The 22,929-nt window shown below is 42.2% G+C and overlaps 1 protein-coding gene across 3 annotated transcripts in view; it reads right to left on the bottom strand.

Moving 5' to 3' along the window:
- Nucleotides 1-29: 29 nt before the first annotated feature.
- The window catches only part of LOC131362523 (retinoic acid receptor beta-like), a 162,617-nt gene continuing 139,717 nt past the window's right edge, over nt 30-22,929 (bottom strand). For all 3 annotated transcript variants that reach the window (XM_058404556.1, XM_058404557.1, XM_058404558.1), the window contains 4 exons: nt 14,186-14,362; nt 6,848-7,052; nt 2,786-2,944; nt 30-2,704 (listed from right to left, as the gene is read on the bottom strand). In XM_058404556.1, the coding sequence (XP_058260539.1) occupies nt 2,499-2,704; nt 2,786-2,944; nt 6,848-7,052; nt 14,186-14,362 (747 nt within the window). In that variant the 3' untranslated portion in view covers nt 30-2,498. The remainder of the gene's footprint in view (nt 2,705-2,785; nt 2,945-6,847; nt 7,053-14,185; nt 14,363-22,929) is intronic.

Below are 22,929 nucleotides of genomic sequence, written 5' to 3'. Positions count from 1 at the left end.
CCTTATTAAAAAAATAAATACAGGAAACACTCACGGTGTCCAAATATCTCCTCGCATCTTTATTTTAAAATAAATATATTTTCATTATTTCACCGAGAGAGTTCATGGTAAACAGCATATGAACATACAAAGCATTGTTAATGTACAAACAGGGCATAGATGAGCAAAAATGAAATAAAAATAAAAGATAGATACTGCTTCTGTGGAGGCATGAAGCTGAAAGTGTTTCAGTCCGATCCTTTAGTGTTTATTTAGTCAAGCAAAAATATTCCTAGAACATGACAGGGGGGTGAGCGTTGTCTACTTTGACACCAAAATGATGAGAGGAGCAAACAGGACGGTGCGAAAGACAGCAGAACATCATGTATTGTTTCCTTGAAACTTTTCCTGAAACGTTCCAGGATTGTGCCTCTGTTCAGTCCAGCTGCTCGAGCTTAAGAGGAAAAACTGACCGTTGTTGAAGCTGAAAAATAGGGTTCTGTAGAGAAAAGCTGAGCGTCCACCGAAGCTGCGATTTGTTCCCGTCGCATAATTAATTACAAGTTCTGTGTGATGATGTGACTGAAGAGAGAGCAAAAGAACATACAGATATCATTACTGAAGAGAAATACATGACCCTCTCTGTCTGTGCGTGGGCAGGAGTGACAAATACAGCATGTAGAATACATTCAAAACATAATATCCAGGTCTGAAAGGCCACAGAATAAACCGACCACCTTTACACGGCCTGGGAAACGTAAAATGTTGCCTTTGTACTCATCATCAAAAAACAGCTCTTTATGTATATGAATGCAAGTTCGAATAGAAATGTAAGGCTTCTGAGGCACGAGAGAGAGAGAGAAAAAGAAACATTCATGAACTGCGAGGAAAACAAATCTCCCCAATGCGTGAGAGCAAGCGTCTTGCAATTGGGGGAACCAAAACCCTCTAACACTGTTATGTAAAGTCATTTAAAGTGGCTGTAAGTGAAATAACGCTTGATTCCAGTGCTCTGGTGAGTGAACCTGCTGGAGTGACCACATTTCCTCAGGGCAGAGGAATCTGAAATCCCTGCCTCATAGTTTCACAGCCTTTTACATTTATATAGTTTCATATAAACGTCTCGGGTTTAAGTAAATTCTAAGTGCCGCTGTGATTTCAGAATCTTGCATCATGTAAGAAATGTGTGTCTATGTATATACAGTATGTGTATGGATTTATGTGTGTGTGTTTTCCAAGTCATTTCCCTAAGAGGTATTTTTTACAAAGACAGTTTTAACCTGAATAAAAGTGCATTAGGATTCGGATCAGCACTGAATTTTTGCACTCCAAAGAACTATGCTTTACTTTCCAGATGCTACCAGATGTGAGATTGATGTAATCACGGTGAATCCATGCCACATTTCCACTTTAACTGGATTTGGCTCCTTTCCCAAATCCCTGATTTGATCCTGAGCTCAGGTGACTGTCTTTGTACATGCTCCTCCCAGTGACTATGTAGGTTTCATCTCCCAAAAACATGCTAGTATGTGGACTGGCTACATTGCCCCTAGGTGTGAGTGAGTGTGTGTCCTGCAATGGACTGGTGTCCACATCAGGACGCAATCCCGCATCATTCCCCATATTCCTGGCATTCTCTATTACGCTGACTAGGATAAAGTGTTCATGTTATGAATAGTCACATCAGTAATACAGAGAAAATACTGTTCCTAGGGAATCCCTCTCTTAATGACCGACTGTGTGTGTGTGTGTGTGTGTGTGTGTGTGTTTGTGTTTTCCTGATATGAAACAAACGAAGATACAGAAACAAAACAGGATTAAATATACGCATATAGAAAATATTAGACTGCCATATTGTCTTTATCCCAGGACATTCTCTATAGCTGTATTTTAAAGGAGTTTAGATGAAAGGCGCACAGCTGAGCTTATTGTCCATACGAGCAACTACTGTCCGGGAAAAAATCCGTCCGGAAAACGTCCATTCCCGGGACGGAGCCGCTCTTTACAGTGCCCTCTGATGGTGTTCATCTGTAAATGTAATGTTTCGCCTCAAATGATAATATTAAGACTGTAGAAAAGCACCACAAAATATCATACAGAGATCTTGTCATACGATGGTATGTACAATGCATGCCAACATAAACCATGGCGGAGAGACATAGAGAGAGAGAGAGAGAGAGAGACATAGAGAGAGAGAGAGAGAGAGAGAGAGAGAGGGGAGGATGAATAAGAAAGCCTGTCATGCAGGTTTAGCAAAAATATACACAGCAGACCTGAGGAGTTTCACCTCTGTGTTAGGCATTCAGTAACACACGAATGTGCTCGCTGACACACTGTGCATGTTGGAAGTTCCGTATTACGAATGTTTTTAAGCGCTAAGCAGGTTTTCCGTCCTTGTTTTGTGTTTTCGAAGGAATGAATTCTTTTTTAAAAAGAAGTTTACGCTGGGGAAAGGGTAGCAGTGATGGTCCACTCGTTAATGTGCACAATAAAGGAGCCATCTCGCTTCCTCTCTGCTCCTAAGGTTCCTCGCTCGACGAGGAAGTAGGTTCCGGAGAGGGCGACGTGGCGGACTTCAGATCGAAGGAGCTGCTGTTTTCTTCCGCGCTGCTCTTTTCCAAAGAGCTCTGTCCATCCTGGCCCTCTGAGTTCTCCAGCATCTCCTGAATGAGAGGAGGCATAGAACCGGGGATCTCCATCTTTAAAGAGATGACTCGCTCAGCACCTTGAGATGAACAGGAGAAGAAGAAGCTGCATTAGCGTGTCCACTCATACTCTAATTCATTTTGGTGCTTGGTGCCGTTACCTTTGGCGCTGATGCTGCGGAGATCCGTGATCTTCATAAGAGTCTTGGGGAACATGTGGGGCTTGCTGGGTCTGCGCTTTCTCACGTAGATCTTCAGTGCTTCCAGAAGAGGCTCCTGGAGCTGGTCCACCTTAGACGGCTCCTCTAGATCCTGACGATCTGTTCGGGTATCGGCGAAGAAACGGGGTTATAAAAGATGAAATTTGTTGGGACATGAATGAGTCTGTATACGTCAGACAGTGTTTAATCTTAAACAGTATGTCCATGCAATCATGTCAGTAGACCAACATCACCATGTAATGGCTTTCTAGTGCTTTTCTTCAGACAACTGTAATTCCTGCTTGTTTTTCCTTCTGAATCAATAAAATTCATGGAAGCTGGAAGACTTAACCAGTCAAGAACGTTCTATCAGCATGCTTTAGCTCATTGATGCAGCACCCCTGGAGCAGGGGACCTTGCTTAAGGGCCCAACGCTGGCAGCTTGGTGGTGCTGGGGCTCAAACCCTGACCTTCCAATCAACAACCCAGAGCCTTAACCTGCAGTGCTGCAGTGAGCGACCACCACCTCATCAGAGACATAAGAGCAGAGCTGCTGGAGTGACATTTCAGCTGGAATATATTTACTCTCTAATTCATTTTAGAGACCTAAACATCATGTTCTTACTGAAGACTGGCGGATGAACGTGTTTCTATAATACAGATACACCAGGTTGCACAACCCTGAAGCTTTCAACCAGAAAATATTTGACAAAAAAATACGAGAGGTTCTGTGAGCGCTGAGCTCAACTCGGTATCACCTGTTCATAAAATTTGTACCAGAACGCTATCGGCGCTTCACTTCCCTCCTAGCAAACTAAGATCAGGGCTTTCTGGGCTTCTTTCAGTGTAGTCTGCACTGTGTGGTGATTCTCTGAGGTTGCATTTTTCTCTAAAAGAGCTCTGTTCAACTCTGCAATGCAAATCACAATTAAAATACTTCTCTTCCCCAACCTGAAACTAATCCCCTTTTCAAGACTAGCATACCTCGTGAGTTGCCCGAGGTGCACTGTTATGGCTGGGAGCGGAGCTAAATAAAACGTGAGCAGAAGCTTAAATGTAAGCCAGCGCTTGAGAAAAGAAAGAAAATCATATATTATAATTGCGAATAAGGCTTTTTGTACAGTATTTTTAAACTTATATGATTATTACCGGTCTATAAACACTTAATAAACTGCATGTTTAATAGCGTGTCTCTGACACGCGCCTACATCATCGATCATATTCTTTATTTTAGTTCAAATTAATGACCTGAGGTTTTGGTTATTCACTTCGGTGGTCTCTAGAAGGAACAGCTACACCTAAGGACTCCCCTGTCCACTCTCGCATTCTCACCAGGAAAGCCACATCCTGTCCACTCTCACATTCTCACCAGGAAAGCCACATCCTGTCCACTCTCGCATTCTCACCAGGAAAGCCACATCCTGTCCACTCTCACATTCTCACCAGGAAAGCCTCACCTAAGGACTCCCCTGTCCACTCTCGCATTCTCACCAGGAAAGCCACATCCTGTCCACTCTCACATTCTCACCAGGAAAGCCTCACCTAAGGACTCCTCTGTCCACTCTCACAATCTCACCAGGAAAGCCACACCCTGTCCACTCTCACATTCTCACCAGGAAAGCCACATCCTGTCCACTCTCACATTCTCACCAGGAAAGCCACATCCTGTCCACTCTCGCATTCTCACCAGGAAAGCCACATCCTGTCCACTCTCACATTCTCACCAGGAAAGCCACATCCTGTCCACTCTCACATTCTCACCAGGAAAGCCACATCCTGTCCACTCTCACATTCTCACCAGGAAAGCCACATCCTGTCCACTCTCACATTTTCACCAGAAAAACCTCACCTAAGGACTCCTCTGTCCACTCTCACAATCTCACCAGGAAAGCCACACCCTGTCCACTCTCACATTCTCACCAGGAAAGCCACACCCTGTCCACTCTCACATTCTCACCAGGAAAGCCACACCCTGTCCACTCTCACATTTTCACCAAGAAAGCCCCACCTAAGGACTCCCCTGTCCACTCTCACATTCTCACCAGGAAAGCCACACCCTGTCCACTCTCACATTCTCACGAGGAAAAGCCAAACCTAAGGACTCCCTCGTCCACTCTCACATTCTCACCAGGAAAGCCACACCCTGTCCACTCTCACATTCTCACGAGGAAAAGCCAAACCTAAGGACTCCCCTGTCCACTCTCACATTCTCACGAGGAAAAGCCAAACCTAAGGACTCCCTCGTCCACTCTCACATTCTCACCAGGAAAGCCACACCCTGTCCACTCTCACATTCTCACGAGGAAAAGCCAAACCTAAGGACTCCCTCGTCCACTCTCACATTCTCACCAGGAAAGCCATACCCAGTCCACTCTCACATTCTCACTAGGAAAAGACACACCTAAGGACTCCCTCGTCCACTCTCACATTCTCCACTCTACCCTTACTCTCCTTCTCTGGGGTCGTTACATCCTAAACGACTTCCTTACTCCAAACACCTCCTCCCATTCTCACCTCCACCTTATACCCTTAACAAGGCTACCCAAGGAGGGGAGGATCCATGACCCTTTAGAATACAAATTCGTGGAATCCTACGAATTTCCCTTAGACTGAAGAAGCTGCTCGGAGTGACTGAAATGTTTCGAATGAAGTAGAAAGACGTCCAGTTGCCATGACCTGACCTCCGGATAACCGCACCGGGATGACTGAGAATCTTCACAGTCACACATCTAGAAGGTTCTGCTTGCTTCATAACAAACAACAGATTTTGATAATCATAGTCTCTGATCCAACTCTCCAGTCATGTTTGAACATCTGGATCTGTATAAAAGACTTTGTTGAGATGTCCAATATACTGAAATGTGCAGCTGTATAAGATAATAAGGCATGAGTCTTTACAGCCACTAGGTGGCAGTATTTCTATATATATATATATACATATATAATATAAAAAAAACCCCAGCTTCTCATCCTCTCCCACTCTCTGAGGGGGCAGAAGTGTCCTTAGAGTCTGAGCACAACTTTTCTCTTTTCTTATCACTCTCTAGATTATGCAAGAGAGTGTAACACCTGGTGCAGTACCGAGGCTCTCAGACCTCCGAGACAAATATACAACGCTCACATAAGCATGGCTTATTCTGACACCGAACCGTGGGAATGAGAAGACTGTATGTGTGTATCTCTGTGTGTGTGTGTGTGTGTGTGTGTATGAGTTCTGGCAATATTATAAACTCCTAATTTGCGCTAGGAGACAGAGAGACAGGCGGGAGGCTCTAATTTCCTTCGCAGTGGGCATGGGGATGGTTTATTCAGTCTGTAAATAATTGGACAGTGATAAACACCCACAAGAACAGGAATCAGGTGAAACTCAATAACACACACACACACACATATACACACACACACGCCATCCCGGCTCCAAATTTACCTGCTGCTGCTGTAACAGACTCTCTGTTTACTGTCACTCCTACTAAGCAAGCTAGCTTATGAGCTAACCCATAATGTAAGAAGAAGAAAAAATATGTTTTCTGTCTCTTTTAAAAAAAAATAGCGACATGCACACACTGCACTTAATTGCTGTCCAATTTGCTCTGCAAAATATTTCTGCAATTTCCTGTTCGACTCAAGGTGTGTAAACTCTCATAATTTACACAAATATTTACACAACGAAGAAAAAATGACATTTTTCCTAGTCATCTAATTACAGATAATCTCTTACATAACACACATCTAAGAACCGCACGAGCGCTGGCTGTATAAGGACGGACGAGGTGTGTAAATACCAACCGAGAGCCTGTGTTCAGGGCAGAAAGAGCATCTTGTGTCTTCTGCCAACATCAACCATCATCTAAATGATCCGCAGGTGTCTAGAGTTCAATCTTCAGGTATATTTCAGTGCATATGTAGTCTGCAGGTAAATTTATCTCAGGAGCCTCATTTCGTCACACACCACCACCAGTGACAGCTCACTATGCCTTGTACCACAGCAGGCATGCTGAGTGTGTGTGTGTATGTGAAGCCCACCTCCGGAGATGAGGCAGATGGCTGAGAGCAGGCCTGTCTCCGTGTCGTCCATCTCGATGGGCAGGAGCTGGTTGGCGAAGGTGAACACCAGGTCTGTGAGCGGCCCGAATCCGGCGTTGTGCATCTGTGTCCGGTTTAGTGTCAGTCCATCTGAGAAGGTCATAGTGTCCTGATCCGGTGTGTACCGTGTGCAGATGCGCAGGATCTGTGTCCACACACACACACACACACACACCAGACATCAACTATATTTGGGCCACAGTTATTCATTCAAAAGTTTAACGTCATTCTTTCCTGGACTGGTCTGAATTTAAATATCAGCAAAACAATCATTGCATCTATCACATGACGCCTTATTTGCACTCACACTTTACTAATTTATAGTTGCATGATTTTACAGAAGAGCTGAAAGACAAGTTTGTGTGACGTTTTTGATGCATGGATGATTAACAGTTTATCTTAACAGTCAGTTGTTTTCATCAGAGGTTATTTCTTAATATTTTTTGGATTTTAAGGCAGTTGTACATAAATCACAGCAGTGCATGGTGATACAGGAAAATAATCAGTGACAAGGTCAAACAAATGATCCCAAAGTTCCTATGTTCCTATGTGTTCGACACGTCACCGCGCTTATAGTCAGGTTTAAACGTTGAAGAACATCAGAGCAACACGATTTCTATGTTTCTGCTATCACTTACATTATAGCAACTATAACCAGCCATTCCTTCACTCTTGTTCTCTCCTGAAATCAGCGGGATGCAGCTTGTTATCAAAAACATGCAATTTCCCCTACCTGAAGATTTCCCTGCGTCAAAAGCCTTAACTTTTAACAGCACGGTGGTTTAGTGGTTAGCACTGTTACCTCACAGCAAGAACCTTACTGGGTTTGAATCCCGGGTTCAAATCCAGGGGCCTTTCTGTGTGGAGTTTGCATGTTCTCCCTGTGCCTGCGTGGGTTTACTCTGGTTTCCTCCCACAGTGCAAAAACATGTCCATCAAGTTGACTGGTAATTCTAAATTGCCTGTGAGTGTGGTTGTGATGGATTGGTGTACCCCTGCCTTTCCAGCAGACCCCCATGACCCTAATTAGGAATAAAGTGGGTACAGAAGATGGATTGATGTTACAAAGCTCCGACACTGGAGACTCCTTCCAAAAATGGAAAATAAACATCTCTTCATAGAAATGTTATAGCACCATATCACAGTTTTAAAAAATAATCTATGTGGAGTGTTCACTAAAATTTACCTCACAAGTTACTACAGAAATGGTAAAGTTTTAGAATTAGTGCATTCAAGCCTCCTACGGGTCCAGCAGCAGGATCCGGCGCGTTCATTACTGTGGCCCGGGTTCGATTCCCAGGCAGGTAGGTAACTCAGCTATACTGAAGCGTTAACTCTCAGTGCTGGTTCCTAGCATGGATAAAATGGAAGGACTGCATCAGGAAGGGCATCCGGCGTAAAACATGTGCCACATCAGAGCACATGGACCAAATGATCCGAAAGAACGTGGACCAAAGCAGCCGAAAGAACAACAACATTCGAATTAGTGCATTCATTGTTCTGCTTTGCCAGTACTGTCAATATTAATCAACACCAATCAGATTGGAGAATTCATCAGTGATGCGGGACAGGTTCACGTCAGTGTTGAGTAACACTGCTAAGTCGTGAAGAGAACATGAGTGATGCGACAAACAAGAAGTAGGGCGAGTGTCATTTAATTTAGAAGAAGAGAAAAGATAAGAGGAACTTGTGTGTACTTACGGGCTGAGTTTATGCGCCCGAGTGTGTGCTGGTGTGTATGTGGGGGTCTTTGTATGCGGCATGCATATGTGCATGATGAACTGAGCAGTGAAAGAGAGAGAGAGAGAGAGAGAGAGAGAGAGAGTGTGTGAGAAAAAGAGTGTGTGTGATGGACTTTGAAATGAGAGGCAGTGTGTATGGCTGCTATATGAACCCTTTGAAGCATACACTGACAGTGATTGGCACCATTGTCGGGAAGATGAAACAGAATAAAACATGGCTGCTGGCTGGGCTGGGCCTACTCTCTCACTAACTTTCATTCTCTCTCTCTCTCTCTCTCTCTCTCTCTCTCTCTCTCTCACACTCACACACACACACACATTATTTGATCTTCTCTTTAAAGCCAAACTCTGCAACACAATGCCACAGTAAACAGCCATCACAGAGGACAAGGTGAAGCTGGGCTTTGTGTGTGTGTGTGTGTGTGTGTCCTCTCTGCGTATGTATGAAACAAAAAACAGAGAGACAATTGAAAACATGCAGTGTAATTGGTCACATGACCAGAGCCGTATACTTTAAACAAGTATAGCACTAGAACACTTCGGGGCTTTTCACACTTGATCTTGTTAACCCTTATACTTTACCCAGGGTTAATTATTAATCCTAATCCGACTATATGTTTATAAATCCCGTGTCGAACGTCCTTATTTGCATATTTCAGGCGTCAACAACCATGATTGGTTTTATAACCTCGGGGGGGAAAAAAGAGAAGGTTCTAACCCTGCTTCTGAATCGAGTTCCTCTACCCGGGGTTAAAAACAGGGATTAGAACGATGATATCCTGGTGTGAAAAGCACTTTAGGTGAGACGCTGTCATAGGAATTAATCATGGATGGTTTGATGTGATGCAAAACAATGTGGAGCTACCTTGGATTTTTCTAGAACACCAGATTACAAAGTATTACATTCCTCCAGCAATGTTGCAAAAATTATCTCTTTTATTCACTAAAGAATGATAACTTATGACAAGCCCGGCTCCACCGGGGGTGGGGGCAGGGTGGGCCTTGCCTACCCAATCAGAAACTTGGCCCACCCTGGCCCCACACCACATAACAGCCAAGTACAAAATTGGTGCGATATTCAATTTAACTCCATATATTTTTCTTTTTCTTACCTTTCCTAACCACCTCCTTTTATTTTTTTTGTTGAAATCTGTCGAGGCAGCTGACCAGCTCATTCACTTTGCTACCTTTGAGGTTAACCAACATGCAATAACAACTATAACAGCCAAAGGAACTTTGTTAGAACTATATGTGAACTGTATTGCTGCACTAGTAGCCTAGCAAAACACCAAATGTCTAGATTTCTCAGACTCAGCTACCACTTCATCCATGGGCAGCAATGAGGTCGGAAAAATAGATGGTTCATCAGCAGCTTCCGATGGTGTCAAAAACACACAATGAAAAATGCAGTAAGTCTGTCCCAAATGATTTAAAACAGGGTAAATCCTCACCAGCCGGTTCTACAATCATACCCCCGGACTGTTTTTGGAGGGTATATCTCCCCGGTCCACCTGGAATATCACTTGGCCCACCCTTCATCTCGTATCTGGAGCCGGCCTTATGATACCTTATAATGAAACGACTTTGTTCCTGGTGTCACTTATCCTATAACAGCTGCAGGTTAAGTCTTTCTGGCAGTAAAGTGTCTTTGGTAGGTAATTTATCGCAAAATGTTCTCTCTTCCTCCTTACGTGTGCTTGTAAGCTCAAGAAACAGAATCTCACTTCATATAAATCCAGAGAATGATGCTAACTGCATCCATACCTAAAGATGTTGTTTGCCAGATGTGCCAGTAGTAATAGTTTAGCTGTAGAATTGACAGATAGTGGTAATCATCGCTAACATGATAACAGAACTTTTTACAGAAACGTTGCAACAGCTAATAAAAAAGAAAACAATTCAGTGAAGCTGAAAGAGGAAGAGATGTAAAAGACGTACGTTTGTGAACATCTGTGTGACATCATTAACCTCGAGCCAATCAAAACGATGTAGGCGGGACGAAGTTTCTCTCTTTGACTCACAACAAAGTTTTAGTGCTTTTTATGTTGTAAATTTAGTTTTTTCTTTCTCTCTGTCTGCTTATTTTTCTCATGATCAGTCTTTGAGTCTTTTATCTGGCCTGATGTCTTCGGTCCTAACTGTAAGCCTAGCATCTTACGATGTAAAGAGAGCTGCGACCCAAACATAAAGCCTGTTGCTAAAGCTATGGTTATGATTTACTTTCTTAAAGAGCTAGCAAGAATGATGAGAATGTTTTAAAACAAAAAGAGACAAAAGGTTAAGGGACATGATTTGAGTTAGCTTCTTTCTCTCTGTCCCATTTTCCCTTCATCTGTTTTCCCTCTGGGGAAGTGCTAATCAAATCAGCGGCGATCCCTCGCTCTTTTTCTCTCTCTATCTCTCCAGCTCCACAGTGAGCAAGCTTTGCTGCTCCCTCCATCACCTTATCACATGGCGCTGTCTGCTCCGTTTCATGCTCATTACCACGGCAACCTGAGCTCAGCACTCTACACACACACACACACACACACACACACAAACAGCCAGAGGGCCTCACACTCCCAATGCCGGATATTTACAGCCGAGCTAAAAAACAAACAGGAGCGTAAACAGATCAGACGGCTACAAAATCGACACGGTTGCGGCGGAAAACAGACGCCGAGGCCTCGTACATTGTGTTTCTGTTTTCGCGGACGATTTCATGGAAATCACACATGAAAACAAAATTTCCATATAAATGCGCAAAAAGTTTCTGCTCCTGACCCATTTGTATAACCACTTTCTGTGTTTTTCACGTCTGCTTTAAGCATTTTAACTTAGTGAGAGGTGCAGGAGAGACATTTATGGATAATTATGTGACGGCTTGTTTTTGTTTCCGGCGGGTTAGCAAGTCTGCCACATGTCGCAATGGCGCTAAAGCAAAACGTCAAGAACCGGGAACGGAACAAAAACTCGTTGTGATCAAAGCTTAGGGCTCGTCAACAACTAACGGTGCTTTCATATACGGTGTATTCTTTTACAAGAGCATGATTTTTGTGTGGATATGGGAGAAAAAAACAGCTCACTTGACACACACTGTTACCATAACAACACTCTTGCCAGTCCTAGCTAGTTTCGGTTAACTAACTAGCATACCTTGCTGTCTAGAATAGATTTATCATTATTATTATCATTAGTAATTGATCTTTGGCGACACTTATATCCTAAAAGGTATCACTTTATCAATTGTTACGTACGTTTTAGTTTAGAATAAACACTATACTAATATATAATGTGATAAAAATGTCCAAACTATATATTTATTATTGACGTTTTAATGGTTTCACCGTCACATAAAGCAGGGCTTCACAACTATTTTAATCAGCTTTACTCCTGTTTTAAACTCCTTTAAGCTGTTTTTAAACATTTGACTGATTTTATACACTATATTGGCAAAAGTTTTGGGACACCCCTCCACATCATTGAATTCAGGTGTTGTTTTTCAGGGGTTGGGCTCGGGCCCTTAGTTCCAGTGAAAGGAACTCTTAATGCTTCAGCATCATACCAAGACATTTTGGACAATTTCATGCTCCCAACTTTGTGGGAACAGTTTGGGGATGACCCCTTCCTGTTCCAACATGACTGCACACCAGTGCACAAAGCAATGTCCATAAAGACATGGATGAGAGAGTTCGGTGTGGAGGAAATTCACAGAGTCCTGACCTCAACCTGATAGAACACCTTTGGGATCAATTAGAGGTCAGTGCCTGACCTTACAAATGCACTTCTAGAGAAATGGGTCACAAATTCCCATAAACACACTCCTAAACCTTGTGGAAAGCCTTCCCAGACGAGTTGAAGCTGTTATAGCTGCAAAGGGTGGGACAACTCCATATTACATTCATGTGCATGTAAAGGCAGATGTCCCAAAACCTTTTGTCTTTAAAAAAAAATCTGGCTTTGTCCTTTATTTGTTTTTTGATTTCTTTTTACCAATATGTCAATTCGAATTGATCTTAAATAGATGTGAAGATATTTTCAGCCACAAAAAATGACTAATGAAGACTCTCACATGTTAAGTTCTATTACTAACTAGTGTCAGGTGACAGGGAGGACTGCATGTGCAGCTTGACCTTTGTCTAAGAGGTAAACAAATCTAAAATGAATCAGTGATAAGAAACAAGCTGGAGTCAGGCAATCTGCCGACAGAGATCGAATGAACTCAAGAAAGAATGAATAAATAAATACCAAGAAATAAAAAGACTATGAAAATAAAATTCAAAAGCTTGTCATCACCACAGTTTTAACCCAGACCTTACAAAGTGTGTGTAGATCTTATAGTCTGAGCTATTTAAGTGTGTGTGTGTGTGTGTCCAGGCCAGGTGTGTGTACTCAGTAATCATGTGAGTGTGACTCCAGATCAACAATGTTGACATGCAGTGGTGGATTCTGGGAAATGCAGTTCATGACCAAATCTAGCTCTGACTTAACACACAACTTATGGCCCATGAGCAATACATCCATCCATCCATCCATTGTCTATACCCGTTTATTCCTAATTAGGGTCACGGGGGTCTGCTGGAGCCTATCCCAGCACACATAGGGCGAAAGGCAGGGCTACACCCTGGACAGGTCACCAGTCCATCACAGGGCCACACATATAGACAGACAACCACACACACTCACTCCTATGGGCAATTTAGAATTACCAATCAACCTAATGTACATGTTTTTGGACTGTGGGAGGAAGCTGGAGTACCCCCACGCAGGCACGGGGAGAACATGCAAACTCCACACAGAAAGGCTGTTCGAACCCGGGACCTTCTTGCTGTGAGACAACAGTGCTAACCACTAAGCCACCGTGCTGCCCATAAGCAATACACTTGACTTCTATTACTTTTTCTATCATAGTTTTTACAAAAAATATATTTTCATTAATTTTGTCTTTTACTATTATTCTTTTAAAATGGTACTACATTTTAAAAAAACTCATTTCAAACAGAACCCCCCCCCTACCCCGCCATGGCACCGGGAACCTGCTCAGATAAGGAATAAATCATGTCACAGTGGTGTTAGTTACTATTATTCCTCCCCCACTGTTAATTAATGTCCTGTAACAGCATGTCCTGAAGTACTTGTTTTCACAAATGTGTTCAAAAAATTAGGCTACAATTTTTTTCTCTCCCTAATTTAGTCACCAGCTTCCTGCGAGATGTGAGAATCGAGCCAACTGCATATCATTAAACATGTTTGGCGGCTGCTCAGGGCTGCTTAACACACCCGGAGGAAACTATTCCACCATACATCAGCTCATACATACCCACAATGAACTAGTATCACTGTGACTGCGCTGTTGGCTCCTGACCATGAATGAGGCTTGAATAACACATCATACCTGATATTAACTCTAAGTTACATTTAATATGGTGGGACACTAGTTAGTTCCAGTTATTATTTCCATTATAACAACTAGAACTAGGTGTAGATCTCCCTCTTTTACAGTATAACTACCTGGTTTGTCCTCTTTTTTTCCATTTATCTCCATGGAGACACTCACCAGTATGTCCAGGCAGGCGGCTTTGAGCAGAGTGATCTGGTCAGCGATAGTGAGTCCAGTGAAACCCGGCACCCGTTTGGCAAACTCCACGATTTTGATAATGCACTTGGTGGCCAGCTCGCTGAACTTATCCCACAGCCCCAGATCCAGACGCACACGGTGGTCAGCACTCGAGTTCTAGAGCAGAAACACACACACACACACACACACATACATACATACAGAGGTTTTTCAATGGACTCAAAGACGATGACATCCATCGTCTACATACTCCTCACACACTTTATGTATTTCAAAACTTGAGAACAATACACATGTGACACGGTGTAAAATAAATGTATAAAAGTATGGACAAAGCTGCTCAAATGTATTCTGGAATATTTAATAAATACAAACAACAACAACAAAACCCCAAGCCACAACAACATATACTAACCAGCTCACACTTACATGTGGTTTAAAATCCCATAAGAAAGACTAAAACTGAATCATTTAGTGCTGTCCAGGTCACATCAGAGATCTGCAACTACACTATATCCAAAAAAAACGTACACCAAGACAGGTGAAGGGGAAGAGGGTGCAGCCTCGGAGCAACAAATCAGTGTCCTGCCTCATCTAAAATCTCTCAATTAAATTCTGCAAGCTAACTAACTCTCGCACCATACAATGTATGCAAGCCTGCACTGTTGCTATAGCAACCACAACAACACAGTGCACATTTAACAAAATCTGACTCGAGGGATGAATTAGACGTACGTCCTAGTGTATGAAAACACAAAGACATTTTATTCTGCAGATTGCCGTTTGTTAAGAGATCACCGGTTTGCTCCTGAGCTCAGGTTACCCCAGCTCTCCTTCTGTCTATGTGGGTTTCATTCGGGTTTCCTGGTTGCCTCTGACCTCTCTAAAACATGCAGGTAGGTGGAGTGACTATGATAAATTGCCCCAGGTGAGAAAAGTGTGTGACGAAGAAATGTGTATTCACAACTGTTCCTGGGGAAATTCTCCCGAATCTCTTTGACCCTGACCAGGATGAGGGGGTTACTGAAGACAAAGGAATGACATTTAGACTATAAAAGGGAGTTTTTAAGGTAATTAATAAGTACTATTTCATAAGAAATGCTAATAATAAGAATATCTTTAATAAAAGCAGCACCCTGTGATGCAAAGGCATGGTCATGGTGAATCTCAGTCGGCTAGATTTAGATTTGTTTAACACATTTCTGGTCACTGTATTATGAGCTTTATTCAATGTTCACTAGCAGAGAATGTAGAAAATATGAAAAAAATCCATGTTTGGCTAGGTTTCTCTAAAGTTTTGACTGCTACTGTATATAAACTTCACAGCACAGTGGTGTAGAGAAAAGGTTTTGACAAAGCTGTCAAGAGACAAACTGAACAGCTCTAATGAAGCAGGTTTGTGTGTGTGTGTGTGTGTGTGTGTGTGTGTGTGGGTACGCGTGTGCGTTTGTTTACTCCGGCAGGCACAGCGCTGTGCAGTGATGTGATTGAAGCCCACATATTGAAGATACTGATAGAGCTGTGACAGCAAGACTGAGGGGAGATAGGGTAGAGGCTTTTATACACAAAACTCACAGACTGGATCTACAGGGATGAGGAGAAACACACACACTATTACTCACAGAGGGAAAGGAAGGAGACTGGATTGAGTGGAGGAAGAAGAGCCAGAGGACCTCTTAGAGCTTGTTTGGGGACAAACTTATCAATGATCTGATACCAATGATTGATCAGTTGACTGAGTTCATTCTTTCTTTCTTTCTTTCTTTCTTTCTTTCTTTCTTTCTTTCTTTCTTTCTTTCTTTCTTTCTTTCTTTCTTTCTTTCTTTCGCTTTCACCCAGGTCAGGGTCACAGTATCACTTCAGCCTCACTGAATCACATAACAACATGGTGTTGGACACTGGAAAGAAACCAGAAATCCATTGGGGGCATTTGTTTCAAAGAGTGCTTGGACCCCTACAGATCGCTGCTATAGCCCGTCCCTTCCTTCCTTCCTTCCTTCCTTCCTTCCTTCCTTCCTTATTTTTTTTCTGTTTCTATATTTCTGTAAAGCTGGATTAACAATGTTTAACAATTACATTTCTCTCTCTCTCTCTCTCTCTCTCTCTCTCTCTCTCTCTCTCTCTCTCTCTCTCAGGGTAACAGTGCTTCTTGAGCCTCACTGAAGCACATAACAGCATGGTGTTGCACACTAAAAAGAAACCAGAGAGCCCAGAGGAAACCCAGACAGAAACCCAATCACAATCAAATTAATCAAGCTGTGAGCTGTGAGGTAACTCTACATGCTTTACCACTATGCTACCCACAATCCTTTCTTCTTCTTATTATTATTGTTGTTGTTGTTGTTGTTGTTGTTGTTGTTATTATTATTATTATTATTATTATTAGGAACCAAGCACTGGCCACTGGGGGCACTTCAAAATATTCTTGGACCCCGAAGATCAACTGCTATATTTCTTCTTTTCCTTATTTTACTTTTTCTTCTTCTTCTTATCTTATTATAGGCCAAGTGTCAGTTTTTCTAGGTAACTTGGTAAGAACCACTTGGGGGCACTTGTTTCAAGGAGTGCTTGGACCCCTACAGATCACTGCTATATTCCTTCCTTCCTTCCTTCCTTCCTTCCTTCCTTCCTTCCTACCTCCATCCTTCCCTCCCAGCTTCCTTCCTTTATTTCTTTCTTCCTTCCTTTCTTCCTTCCTACCTTTCTGCCTTCCTTCCTTTCTTTCTTTCTTTCTTTCTTTCCTCCCACTGAGTGCTTGGACCCCACAGATCGCTGCTATATATTTTCTTCTACTTAAATCTACTAGAGTCAAGTTTGTTGAGAACGCTCCGTGATAAACAGTAACAAATCATTTTTTGATTTTCTTTGCTTTGGCAGTTTTAGTTCTTACAAAAAAAAAAAGAAGCAATGATATTTTGGATCGAGAGCAAAGAAAGGGTAGTGTATGTGTGTGAGAAAAATCTAGTGCTTTTTACTGAAAATTGAAATTTCATCCAGTTTCTTTTTGCTCTGTAGAGTACAGAGTATTCACGTACATTTCCAGGCAATGAGAAAAACAGGAAAACTACAAAAAAGAAAGAGAAAGAGGCTCAAAGGAAAACAGAGCAGAAGACAGTCAGGCTAAGTGCGACATTAAGTGTGGCTACATTATCTATGAGCAGGAGTGAGACATGGCACTGCGGCGCTCTGCTCCACCCGCAATCTGCTCATTAAGGCCATGGGCCGAGCAGCTGATGCCAATTTGTTTGTTTTCCAACAGTTTACATTAAATAGCTCATCTGTTCCGGCTCAGTGAGCTCCGGCACCAGCTAGACAGCCTGGGTCCGTACAGCAAGGACAGAGAGAGAGAGAGAGAGAGAGAGAGAGAGAAAGAGAGAGATGACTGTGTCCTTTGTGCTACTGATGCAAAATCCAAGGCAATAAAAGATTAGAGTACCCAATGTCTTTCAGTCCACAGAAGTGCTGCAAACTGTGAAAAGAAGCATTTCATGTCATGCTATTATTCATAAGTGTAGCATTTCATATATGAGAATACGGTTCCAGATAAAAGGACTCTCCTCTAAGACTGTGCTGAACTGTAAAAAATAGTTTTTAATTATTAAACATTTTAATTAGTTTTGAAATTAAAGTCAAATGTTAATTGGCTCCAGCTAAAATGCAAGTCATTTTTTTAAGCTTATGGGACCTCGGACAGTTTCATTGTGTCCACTGTGCCATGGACTGCCTGTGACCAGATGTAGTACATCTATGATATTTATTCCAGATCTGTTTACTGAATAGGTGCAAAGAGCGAAAGATCGCTGGACATCATTCTGAAAAATGAAGCTTTGCCCCACCGAAGAATGTCATTCCATCAAATCTGAAATATCCCCAATTCTGCAAACCAGCATCTGGGTTTAGTATTGCTTTAGCTAACAGCACCATTACTCAACGTGTAAGGGGGAATGTGGCTCTTAGCAGACGCTAAGTGTGGTGGATAGGAGAGTGGACGCCATTGGCAGGATCTATTGTCGCCGGCAGAAGAGGGTGATCTGTAAATATGATCACTGGTTAAGTGAGAAGCACAGTATGGATGTGTTTAAATCATTCTCAATGAGCTCAAATGCAAGTCGCTGCTACTGCACACATCGCTGCCAGAGCTCGCCCGAGAAGCGTAGACAGGCCCGCGGCCGAGTCTCTGATATTAAAGCTACTTGTCTTCTTCCTCCCTGGGGCCAAGGGATGGAGGGATGAGATGAAGAGAGGGAGGGACCAGAGAAGCGGCGAGCCAGCCAGCGCTGTTTGATTTTCCCTTCGCAATCTCAGTCAATTACCGCACCACCATAATTCAATAGAGAGAAGCAAGGAAGTGGCCAGGGAATTCTAATTTCATTTAGGGGCATTTATCCAGAAGAAATTAGACAACTCGCAACATTAGAAACTAAGCGACCCACGTTAGAAGGCATGCCGCCACCACAGGCTGAGGCGGGACCAGAATTTCGAGACAGGCAGCTGGGTCCTGAAATAACGTAGTGGTTATGTATATTCAGCAAATGAGCAATCTGAAAGCCTCCTCCTCCAGAGCCGGGCTTTTATTTTGCCTTTAAGGCTGCCGCGGTCGTTTCTCGTCACTGCGGACTGTCAATAAAGTGTTATTCATTGTCAAGGATAAGACCCTCTCCCTCACCCGCACATGAACTCCCAAATCACAGAGGCGCTGAATTTGAATATTTCGCTGCATAATAGGAGCGCTAACCTAATCTTGGGCTCCTCTTCTCCTCCCAATAAAGGGCTTTCAAAGGCACATGGGGAACCAATCGGCAGTGATAATGAGGACTTTCTCGCAGGATTTGAGGAAGGATAATTAGCCCTAATGCAAATTACGGGCGTGTCTGAAGGCCTGACATTGCTGTTGGGGCAAACATGAATCTGCTAGTGAGAAGAGAGAAGGTTTTAAGCACATGTTTGAAATAGGGAGCAATCCCCAAAAGTGTATAACACAGGTACGTCTATTCATTCCACGCTTTTGTAAAGACCCATTTCACAATTTCCTTCAACTGAAGTCACGTAAGTTTGTATTCTCCGGGTGTTCTGAGCACATTTGTGTGGCGACCTGATGGGAAAACCCATCGGATACTGCTGCTTTTTTTCCTGCCAATAATATACCTTCACGTATCTATCTTCAGAAAACACAAATATATTTCATCTTAAATGGCAAGTGGGCATCCAACTGGCTGTCAACTATAAATATACTGTGAATGTCAAACCTAGAAACCCCACACTGTGTTCGAGATATATTTAAGCAAAGCCAATTACTAGGCTCTTACGCTGTATGCTCTCCATCTTCCTCAACCTACAATCAGGCCATCAATCAACCCTGTTTCTTTTTATATTCCAGCTTTCTAGTCAAAGTGCTCTGGTTATATGAAAAGTGATCTATTTTTCTGTTTACCATGTAGCATGTCCCTACTGAATGTACCACCAGATTTAAGATGTTTTCATTAAGCACTAGCCCTTTTCTCACTGAGCAAGTGTTAGTGGCTGGTCCCCATAGGCAACTGTCAGAGGCATGGTGCCATGTCTTTCACTACTGAGAGGTCATGCATAGGTCAGCATCGCTGAGAGCTGTAGATCAATTTGATGATGAATGTTACCAGTCAAGTCGGTTCTGCCTGGGTTTGATTTATAGTATTGTGCTTTTCCCTATAGTTCCCTGAACCTCTGGTCCACTACTCATTCTCAAAGAACCAAGCTGGCAGGTTTTAATGTGCTGTCTGGGTTTATTGTTTATGAGATATTTGCTCAGTGAGAAAAAATGATTGCGAGAGACGGGAGAAGGTTGTTTAGCTCAAAGTTGTCATTTTGGGCTGTAGAAGATCAGCAGAAGATCGTATTTGACAGTTGTTTAAATTGCACAATGGCACTGTTAGTTTTGATTGTTTAAACAGTGAATATCTTTAAATGTCTTATCTTAGTTTGACCTCTGGGTTTTGCCTGTAACAGCAAATCTGCGTCCTGTTTCTTCTGATCACTAGATCTTGACTAGTGTCCATCTGTGGCAAATTCACATTTTTAGAATTCTCCATAAATCTCCATGATCAAATTGTGTTGCATAGATCTGGGCAAGGGTATAAGACTTTTATAAAGCTTTGAATGTTCTCAGGAGTACTGTTGTGAAATGGAAGAAGTTTAGAACCACAAAGAAGAACCTTGATTATGGAGACGAACAAGAACCCAGTGGCTACTCTTACAGCGCTTCAGAAGTCCTCAAGAAGAAATGGCGGACCATCTCAGAAATACTCCATCGATGTGGCCTTTATGGTAGAGAGTGGTTAGAATGAAGTCACCCCTGATCAACAGGTGATACCATCCCTATGATGAAGCATGGTGGTGGCAGCATCATGTTATGGGAGAGCTTCTGAAGGAAAGGGATCGAGAGAAGGAAGGACAAGTGTAGCCAAATACACCGAAACTAAAAGGAGTTTCCAAACCCACTATACATACACAACATAAGAGCTATTTCTGTACACAATGTAAAGAATAGGTGCCTCAGCATGCTGCTAATACTTTGTGTGCTCTGCTACAGACTGTAATAATGAGCCAGTGCTATGTAGCTTATTCATCAGATGCTACCTGAGATGTTCTTAGCTCCAGACTGAAGGCATGACTGATGCACACCAAAGGCATCTTTATCACCGGTATTGACAACAGGCATCTAATCAAGTTCTTGAACATCAAGTAGCCTGTCACACTGCCTTCATATGTAATGGTAAACAGGCTCCTTCAAACTGCAGACATTCAAACACGCTCTGTGAAGAACTGTCTAATCTTATTACACCACCATTGATTTTCACTGATTATCCAATGTGTTTTACTTCCAGATCCTGAACTAAAGGCCTTTGAAGCAAAAACAGCACGAACAAAAGGAATGCAAGTTATTGAATACTTCACAGGGATTTGCCGAAGACAGCATTCACAATCGAGCAGTGTGTATTAGAGAGGGATTTAGAATGGAGTATGTGTCATCGATTATCGCTGTGCATGATGCAGTAAGTACTACAGCATAAGACCATATCAAACAGGGCTGGGCTCTTTGATTTGACCCTCCTCAGGGTGGACATGGCTTTTCATCAGCGTGACAGTTCCTAGATTTGATTATTACCACACTATCTAGCCACAAAGATGAGTTGAGCACTATGTGGCCAAAAGTACGTGGACACCTCACACATATATATGCTTTTAGATATCGCCCTCCTGCTTCGTTGTTATAATAAACTATACAATTCTGCAGCTTTCCAAAGTGTAAACTGTAACTCTCAGTACCTACATACACTATATTGCCAAAAGTTTTGGGACACCCCTCCAAATCATTGAACTCAGGTGTTTATTTTTCAGGGGTTGGGCTCGGCCCCTTAGTTCCAGTGAAAGGAACTCTTAATGCTTTGTGGGAACAGTTTGGGGACGACTTCTTCCTGTTCCAACATGACTGCACACCAGTGCACAAAGCAAGGTCCATAAAGGCATGGATGAGTGAGTTTGGTGTGGAGGAACTTGACTGGCCTGCACAGAGTCCTGACCTCAACCTGATAGAACACCTTTGGGATGAATTAGAGTGGAGACTGCAAGCCAGACCTTCTCGTCCAACATCAGCGCTTCTAGAGGAATGGTCAAAAATTCCCATGAACACACTTCTAAACCTTGTGGAAAGCTTTCTCAGAAGAGTTAAAGCTGTTATAGATGCAAAGGAAGGGGCAACTCCATATTAATTTCATGTGCATGTAAAGGCAGACGTCCCAAAACTTTTGGCAACATAATGTATGAGTGAGACGGTCATCTGTTGGCTATGTAGCGTACTTTTCAGTTACCAAAGAAATTCTGAAATTAAATACATCTTGTAACCTCATATAAAATGTATGAACAATATGTGCGTACTAAGTTAAACTGAATTTTCTATAAGCAAAAGGATTATTTTATACTGAAATGCTGCATGTCTGTCCATCTCATTTGATTCGGCTTGGTTACATGTCGATGGTTGATTGCAAAAGCTTGAAAATATTTTTAGACATCAAGGACTTCATTTACTTAAATCTGTACATTTGAGAACCCTCAACAAAAAGGAGAGCTGATTTACCACCAGAGGATTTTGTCTTTCATATAAACAGAGTAAGTCGTTTGTGCGTGTTTGCCTTAGTGAATATGAAGTTTGCATTATTTCTACCTAAACGCACAAAATTGGGCTTTGTCAGCACGCGTAGATTCATTTTGTACCCACAGTGTGATTTTAATAAGCCTGAAAAATCACTCTGAATGTGGCAAGTACTCCCAAAAGGCAGGTATTACATCTGTAATAGGCTTTGCTTGTGAGCTGAAAACAAAACTTTAAAATAATAATGATAAAAATGTAATCAAACTTTAGGTAAATTACTTGTGATGGTTATTAAAATCATGACTTATAAGTTGTTTCAGATCAGATCCACACTGATGCCATTTATACGAAGCCTTTAAATTATCTCATTGAAATGAATTGCATTAATCATATTAATTATATTATATTATATTAATTTCATATCACATTCTTTTTTAATATAATTACATTTCAGTTTTAAGTTTCTCGCAATTATTAACTTCTTGAACAAACTGTGAAACAGAGGCACACTGTTCCTGCTTCAACCTTTTGATTTCCCTCGAGCTTGAATTAAAAAAACGTAAAATATATTTTTTCTGTAAAATAAAGTTAAAATAAA

This window comes from Hemibagrus wyckioides, linkage group LG12, assembly GCF_019097595.1.
Source record: "Hemibagrus wyckioides isolate EC202008001 linkage group LG12, SWU_Hwy_1.0, whole genome shotgun sequence".
Lineage (NCBI taxonomy): Eukaryota > Metazoa > Chordata > Actinopteri > Siluriformes > Bagridae > Hemibagrus > Hemibagrus wyckioides.
The sequence above is the reverse complement of the archived record's forward strand: the minus strand, read 5'-3'. Positions and strand labels throughout refer to the sequence as shown.